Raw genomic sequence first — 8,399 nt, 5'->3', positions numbered from 1 at the left:
CTCCAATCCTGATGCCATGTTTTTTCTTCATTTAACCCAGTAAGTGCTACAAGCAAAGTTGTGCTATCCATATTTGGAGGCTGTTAATGATTCTACTGATGCCACTTTTTTTTTTCCATAGGTGTGCAGTTCAGCTACTTGGTTTATTTGCTCAGTATACAGACTGAATAAGCACGGTGAACGAAACAACCCTGACGCACACCCTTCCTGATTTTAAGCCAGTGTTTCCTTGTCCTGTTTGAATGGCGGCCTCCTGGTCTGTGTACAGCTTCTGCAAAAGCAGTGACAGGTCTGGAATTCACTCTCTTCACAATGTCACCCACAATTTTTCATGATCCCCAAGTCCAATGCCTTTACATAGTCAATAAAACGAAAGCAAACATCTTTCTGGTATTCTTACTTTCAGCCAACATCCATCTGGTATCAACAATGATATCCCCAGTTCTACATCAGCTTCTAAATCTGACTTGAATCACAGAAATAGCATTATTTTATATACAAAATATTAAAATGTGAAACCAATGTTTCTCAACATATCCTCCCTCTAGGTCTACACATTTCTGAAGGTGATGTTTCCATGTCTGTAACCCTGGTATCTTAGCATGGTGCTGTAGGATAAAGCACTGGACCACAAGGTCGGCTTGAACAAGTTTGGCAGTTCAAACTCACTAGCTGCTCCTTGGAAACCCTACACAGGGGTTGTTATGAATTGGAACAGACACGACAGCACTTAACAACAAGCCTGGTGTGGCACTACAGGACGAGTTCAACCACCAAGTTGCTTTGAACCACAAGATTGGTGGTTCAAATCCACCAGCTGCTCTTGGAAAACCCCCATATAGGGCCGCTATGAGTCGGAACCAACTCAACAGCACAAACAATAACAATCCTTCCCTTTATTTTACATCAGAACGACAGTTTGGGTATACTTCAGGGATGATCCTTTGAGTTCAGGAATCCAAAAGACAACTGAAATGGCAAGATTGGGGCTGAAGGGTAGATGCTGTAGAGTTTCCAAATCCAATTCTCATACAGCAGTCCTTGCTACCCTCCAAGAATGGGCAGGTGCGCTGTTGTGATGGAGCCAAATTTCTTAGCACAACTCTCCTGGCCTTTCTTTCACTACCACAAGTTTCCGTTTTCTGTTAAAACTTCTAAATAAGCCCTTGTGATTGTTCGGTGTCCTTTCAGAAAATCTGTCAAGAAGACTCCTTTAAGATCCCAAAAAAACAGTTACTATCACCTTCTGAAAAGAGCTCTGGTAGTGTAGTGGTTATGACTCAGGCTGCGAACCGCAAGGTCAGCAGTTTGAAACTACCAGCTGTTCCGTGGGAGAAAAATGAGGCTTTCTGCTCCTGTAAAGATTTACAGCCTCGGAATCGCTGTACAGGGTCATGAGTCGAAACTGACTCCACGGCACATAACCACCACCACCACCATCACGTTCTGAACGGATCTCGTCCTTGAATGTACTAGCCCAACAGATGCCCTCAGGAGCCACTAATTTGATTGGACCCTTTTTTGAAGGCATCCTAATGAGACTAAGACAGTGTATTCCTGGCAGAACTTATCTGCAGCCATCCACTGATTACAGAGGCTTGTTTAAACACATTGTGTTTGGGATAAACCTATGTAATATTGCTTCGTGGCTCACTTTCACCATTCTACCACTGTAGCTTTTGTTAGGTGCCGTTGAGTCCGTTCCGACTCATAGTGACCCTGTATAGGGTTTCCAAGGAGCAGTTGGTTGGGTTTGAACTGCTAATATTGTGGCTCAAATCAACCTTGTGGTTAGTGCCATACCAAAATGTTATCATGGAGGGCTTCAAAAAGTTAGTGGAAAAAAATGAAATTGAAATATAATGGAATGTTTCCACAAAGGTTTTATAACCCCCTTGTATGTTTAGCAAAATGCAAAAGCACTAAATCATAATTAAAAAAAAAAAAATTTTCATGTGAAATTCACAAAATAAAACAGAATTGCATTTCTGAATGTTAAAATAATTTAATTTTCCCTGACATTTCTGTCCATGAGGTCAACAGAAACCAAGAGTGCACAATTTGATAGTTACCTGTTTTGAAACATTCAAGTCAATTAAAATGGCAAGAGCAAAATTCAGTTAATCACTAGTGAAATGTTTAAAAATATATATATTAAACAACAAAAACATGTTTTTACAAGATAAAAAATAATCTTCCACAATGCAACAAATGGCGTATCACTGAAATTTTAACTCTTTAGATGGTTCCAGTTGAGTTTTTGGTTTTGTAATCTAGAGACAGTCATAAAGAACACACGGTGAAAGAATTTCTATCTGTTTCTACGCTTTTCTTTCTTGCTTCGACTATTCGCTACACTGTTTAAAGATGATGATGAGGATAGCGCTCTTGCATGACCTGTGGCTTTTAGGTGTTCAAAAAGTTTATTCCGGGATGGAAATTCATCATGGCAGGTTGAACAGCTGATAAGAACATCACCCTGAGAAAGAAAAGATTTATAAATAAAAGTCTTGTTCTCTGAGAAGAGTGTTTTATACTGTCAATGCCAACTGAGATGAAACATCGAACAATTACAAAGTAAATATGTTTTCATAGAAGGACTGCTCCTAAGAAACTCAAAAAAGTACACATTGCTGGCAGTTAAATCTCATTAACCAACTCCATCTACTGTAAGAGTCTGGAGACAGACAATGATACCTGCCAGGGAGACGAAAGGAATCATTTGTGCTTCACAGTTAATCTTCAGAATCAGACACATATGTAGTTACTGTCAACAAGACTTTGGGTTTCAAAGTAATGGAAAAGTAACTGTTCTATGTAAAGTTCTGGCATACAGTCAATGAGCATCTTTAGAAAAAAATGGTAGTAACCCATCTATATGTTCTAAGGTGGCCAAGGGAAAGTTAAGATACTCAGAACTTTTCAGTAGCTTCCAGGTAGACACTTAAATCTTTAGACTATTATATTGCTTAAACAACAGGATTCCACTAAACGATCTGATCATGATTTTGACCTACCATTGTTTGTGGTTCACCAGGCACTTTGACAGTTTTTTTCATATCTTTGGCTTTCTTTCCTTTGGGTTTAGAAATACTGAAAAATAAATGAAAGTCACTCAGCACAATCTAATTTTAGCACACACACACCCCCTTTGAGTCACTCATTTGAGCAAGATGCACTTTAAAGGCTAATTCATTACTTTTCATGACCTATTTCATTAATCTTCATAATTCATGCGAACAGCTCTAAAGAGCAATTTGAGAGATCAAATTTGGCTCAAGAATGAACTCATTAACTTACAAAAATGAGAAACAAGTTAAGCAAGACCCCCTATAGAAGAACTCTGAACACACTTTCACTGTGTTTTGTAAAAAGCAAAGCACTTTATCAGCATTTACTGAAGCACACTATCTTCACACCCAACCAGTTGTTGTTGTTATTAAGTGTCAAGTCAGTTCCAACTAATAGCGACACTGTATAGGGTTTCTGAGGAGCAGATGGTGGGTTTGAACTTCTGACCTTGTGGCTGGCAGTCCAGTGCTGATCCTACAGTGCCACACCAGGAATCCCAACCAGTAGTAGTCACACAAAACTCTGCACCATTATGTGTGTTTTCCCCAAAGCACAACTTCCTGAATCTGATCCAGCTCATGTTAAACATTTCATATCAGAAAGGAGCACAGCCTCACGGGGCGGTGGGGGAGCATACAGAAGCAGCTTCACTCTGTGAAGCATGGATTACTGATCCCAGCACAAAAGAGCAACCACAAGGTGGTAAGGGAACCAAAAGTGAATCAGCATTCTCTCTAATGTTACTGAAAAGGCAGTGAGCACATTCCTCTTGCATTCTCTTCCCAGTACGCTTCACTGCATATTGTTGTTGTCAGTTTCAACTCAAAACACCCCTATCTGCAACAGAACCAAGCACTGTCCCATGTAACGCCACCCTCGCAGTTGTTGCTTTGAGTCACTGTGTCAATTCAACACCTTGAAGGTCTCCCTCTTTCTCGCTGACCCTCTACTTTACCAAGCATGATGTCCTTCTACAGGAACAGATCCTTCCTGATAGTATGTCCAAAGTACATGACAGTTTCGTGATAAAAGAACAATCTATGATTGTTATGGGTGGACCAGAGGGTAGACACAGGTTAACATGGTTGATTGTTGTTGTTCTTGTGAAGTGCCATTGAGTTGGTTCCATAGGACAGGCAATATACAAGAGGGAGGTTAGCTGAGGAAAGATGAAGGTAGCACGGGACACAGGGAGGAAAGCAATAGATAAAGTGAATAGAAGTAAATACTGTGAACTGTTGTAGATGGAGGGGACTGAAACCATGTAGTAGAGCAAAGTACATGACTGTTGAATGTCAAATGATGATTTGCTCCGCAAACTTTCATTCAGTTCACACAAAAAAAAGAAGTTTAAAAAAAAAGAGGGGAGGGGGAAGGAAATAATCAGCAACTTTGACTCACCTTTTCGTTTCACTTGCTAGATCTTCACACTGTTTGGTAGCCTCTGTGACACTGATGTTTTCTTGGGGACTGTCTCCCAATTCTTTGGCACTGTCTTGATTTAAGTTGGTATCTTCTGGATCAATTTTTTCTCCCCCAGTTCCATTTTCATTGAAATTGTCATCATAACTCTAGGTAACAAAACATGGATGCCATTTAAAAAATATTATCATAACACTGCCTTCTTTTTCATGCTACACTGCCAAATCATGTAAATATTGTTATTAAGTGCTGTCTGGTAGTGTAGTGGTTACGAATCGGGCTGCTAACCTCAGGGTCAGCAGTTCAAAACTACCAGCTGTTCCACGGGAGAAAGATGAGGCTTCCTGCTCCTGTAAAGATTTACAGCCTTGGAAACCCTGTACAGGGTCGCTGTGAGTTGGAACCGACTCCATGGCACATTAACAACAAGGGCACTTTCAAGGAGCCGTTGGGATGAAGCAATTGAAGTGATTAGCAAAAGGCCAGTGGTTCAAACTCACCAACCGCTCAGTGTGAGAAACATGAGACAGTTGTCTTCCATAAAAATTAGTCTTGGAAAGCCTACAGGAGAATTCTACTTTTCTACAGAGTCACTGTGAGTCAGAACCGACTGGCCAGAAGTGGCTTTTGAACCTCACTGTCAACCTAAACCAATGCTGAAAATACAGTAAGAAACCAGAACATTAGGAGCCATATCATTTCATCTACATTGGTGGTATTTGTTCTGATGCTTCCTTCTCCAGTTGTGTCAGTTAAATTAAATCATTTTCTTGTTGCTGTTAAGTTGGTTCTGACTGATAGTGACCCTGTATAGGATTTCTAAGGAGTGAGCAGCTGGTAAGTTTGAGCATATGACCTTGTGAATCAAATTGACCTTCTGGTCCTGTGTTTATCCTACAGCTCTACACCAGGACTCTAATAATGTAAATAATAAAATAGTAATCACCACACACTTTGGCAGGGGTATATCTTAAGAAAATAAAAATGAGAAGCACACACTCATTTAGAATATGGATGCTTATTACAGAAATATTACATTATGAAAAACTGCAAACAATCCAAATGTTCAATAAGTGAATGTTTTTGAGTATATGAATGAACTGTATAAAGATCTTAAAACCATGCTTCCAAAGATACCCAATTATGTGGAAAATGCTTACAACACATTAGCAAAAAAAGAAAAAGAAAATGATACATACAGCCGGATCATTATCTAAGGTTTGAGCCCACCCTCTGCTCCTTAGGAGAAAGATCTTTTTGCTTCAGTGAAGATTTAAATCTCCAGAAACTAGATACAGGGTCGCTATGAATTGGAACCAACTTGAAGGCACTTAACAGTAACAGAGACAGAAGGGAGTCCTAATGTGATGCTCTAGGATAAGCACTGAATAGCTAACTGGTTGGTTGGCAGTTCAAATTCACCAGCCACTCCTTGGAAACCCAACAGGGGTCACTGAGACAGAACCAACTTGACAGCATTGAACAGAACTGTTGCTGCTGTTATGTGCCATTGAGTTGGTTGACTCACAGCAATCTTGTGTAGGGTTTCCAAGTCTTTACTTCTGTTCTTTACAGGAACAGAAGTCTTATCTTTCTCCCTTTAAGTGGTTAGTGGGTTTGAACTGTTGACCCTGTAGTTAACAGACCAGTGTTTATCCTACAGTGTCACTATAACTCCTAAAGACAGAATGAGGAATCATATTTATAGTTTTATTTTCCAAATGATCTAAATAAGCCATCATTACATTTAGTCCTGTTGTGACACTACAGTGGAAGTACTGGACCAAAGATCCAAGGTTCAAACCCACCAGCCACTTCTCGAAAACACTATACAGAGTTACTACAAGTTGGAACCACCTTGGCAGCACTTAACAGCAAGAACTTTTAATCAGGAGAAAAAACAATAGAAAAGAGACATTGTAAAACAAAGAGCATGTCTTCATCAAATCCAGCTGGTTTTGTTCTGGTAATATTGTGCTGTATTTGCAAGTGTTCTCTTCCTTCAACTATCCGAAACTAAGAGGCAGTCAGATATCATGACATGTCACCATGTCATCTCCTAAGAACAAAAATATTCTCCTATATATCCACAACATCCTTTTCAGACTCAAGAATTTAAAACGGACACTGTTGTTGTTGAGTGCCATCAAATCAGATCCAACTCACAGTATTGTTGCTGTTAGGTGCCATTGAGTCACTTCCAACTCACAGCAACTCTATGAACAACAGAACAAGAGGATGTCCTGTCCTGCATCATCCTCACAATTGGTAACGCTTAAGCCCATTGCTGCTGCCACCACGCCAATCCATCTGGTTGGGGATCTTCCTCTTTTTTACTGATGCTTCACTTTACAAATCATACTGTCCTTCTCAAGGGACTGGTCCTTCCTGATAACATGTCTGCAGTATGAGAGATAGAAGTATCACCATCCTGGCTTTGAGGAAGCATTCTGGCTATACTTCTTCCAAGACAGATTTGTTTGTTCTTCTGGTAGCACATGATACTTTCAATATTCTTCTCCAATACCACAAATCAGATGTAATTTTTTAGTGTCTTCCTTAGTCACTGTCCAACTTTCACATGCATTTCAGGCTACTGAAAATATCATGGCATGGGGCAAGCACATCTTAGTCCTCAAGCTGATATCTTTGCACTTCAACACTTGAAAGAGGTATTGTGCAGCAAATTTACCTAATGTGTCATTTGATTTCTTGGCTGCTGCTTGCATGACTGTCGATAGTGCAGACTTCCAAGTAAAATTAAGTTTTTGACCACTTTATTCTTTTTTTCATGTATCATGATATATTTATTGTTCAAGTGGTGAGGATCTCTGTTTTCTTTACACTGAAATGCAATCCATACTAAAGGCTGTGATCTTGTATATCTGCAGGTTACAGGTTATTAATAATCATCATGATGACATGTTTTTCTTAATAAAATCCACTTTATTGGATTATTTACTCAGTACACAGATTAAATAAGAACAGTGAAAGAAAATAAAGGTGTACACCTTTCTTGATTTTAAAACATTCATTATCCCCTTATTCTGTTCAAACAACTGCCTCTTGGTCTACATACAGGTTCCTGATAAGCACACAATGATGTCATCCCTAGCTCCATATCCTCTTCTGAATCCTGCCTGAATTTCTGGCAGGTCCCTGTTGATGTGTTGTAACTGTTTTTGAGTTATCGTCAGCAACATTTTACTTGCATGTGATGATAATGATATTGTTTGATGATTTCTAATACCACTGGTATTAGATGATTTCTAATACCACTGGTAACGTCTCTTTGGAATGGACACAAATAGGGATCTCTTCCAATTGGTTGGCCAGGTAGTTGTTTCCATATTCGCTGGCATAGATGAGTGAGCACCTCCAGTGCTGTATCAATTTGTTGAAAGATTTCAATTTGTATTGTCAGTTCCTTAAGGCTCATTTCGCCAATGCCTTCTCTGTAGCTTGGATGTCTTCCTTCATTACTATCAGTTCTTGATCAAATAATATCACCTGAAATAGGTGAACCATTTCTTTTTAGTACAGTGACTATATATCCCTCCCATCTTCTTTTGGTGCTTTCTGCGTCATTCGATATTTTGCCCATAGAATCGTACAATACTGGAAGTCTAGGTCTGAATTTTTTCCTCTGTTCTTTCAGCTTAAGAAATGCTGAGTGTGTTGTTTTCTTTTGGTTTTCTGACTCCAGATACTTGAACATTTCAATGTAATACTTGATTTTGCCTTCTGAGCTGCTCTTTGAAATTCTCTGTTCAGTTCTTTGACTTCCTCATTGCGTCCACATTTGCATGTCTATGATGCAGGAGTAAACTTCAGAGTTTCTTCTGACATTCATTTTGGTCTTTTCTTTCTTTCCTGTCTTTTTAATTACCTTTTGCTTTCTTCCT

General features: G+C 39.3%; 1 protein-coding gene across 1 annotated transcript in view; it reads right to left on the bottom strand.

Annotated features, from left to right (window-relative positions):
* Positions 1-1,951: 1,951 nt before the first annotated feature.
* DNAJC21 (DnaJ (Hsp40) homolog, subfamily C, member 21) overlaps positions 1,952-8,399 on the bottom strand; it is a 57,414-nt gene continuing 50,966 nt past the window's right edge. Inside the window, exons 10-12 of the mRNA XM_006875383.1 lie at positions 4,474-4,643; positions 3,018-3,093; positions 1,952-2,479 (exon numbers count right to left, since the gene is read on the bottom strand). Of these exons, the coding sequence (XP_006875445.1) occupies positions 2,312-2,479; positions 3,018-3,093; positions 4,474-4,643 (414 nt within the window). The 3' untranslated portion in view covers positions 1,952-2,311. The remainder of the gene's footprint in view (positions 2,480-3,017; positions 3,094-4,473; positions 4,644-8,399) is intronic.

The sequence above is a fragment of the Chrysochloris asiatica genome, unplaced genomic scaffold, assembly GCF_000296735.1.
Source record: "Chrysochloris asiatica unplaced genomic scaffold, ChrAsi1.0 scaffold00324, whole genome shotgun sequence".
Taxonomy (NCBI): Eukaryota; Metazoa; Chordata; class Mammalia; order Afrosoricida; family Chrysochloridae; genus Chrysochloris; species Chrysochloris asiatica.
This window is presented reverse-complemented; position numbering and strand designations above follow the sequence as displayed.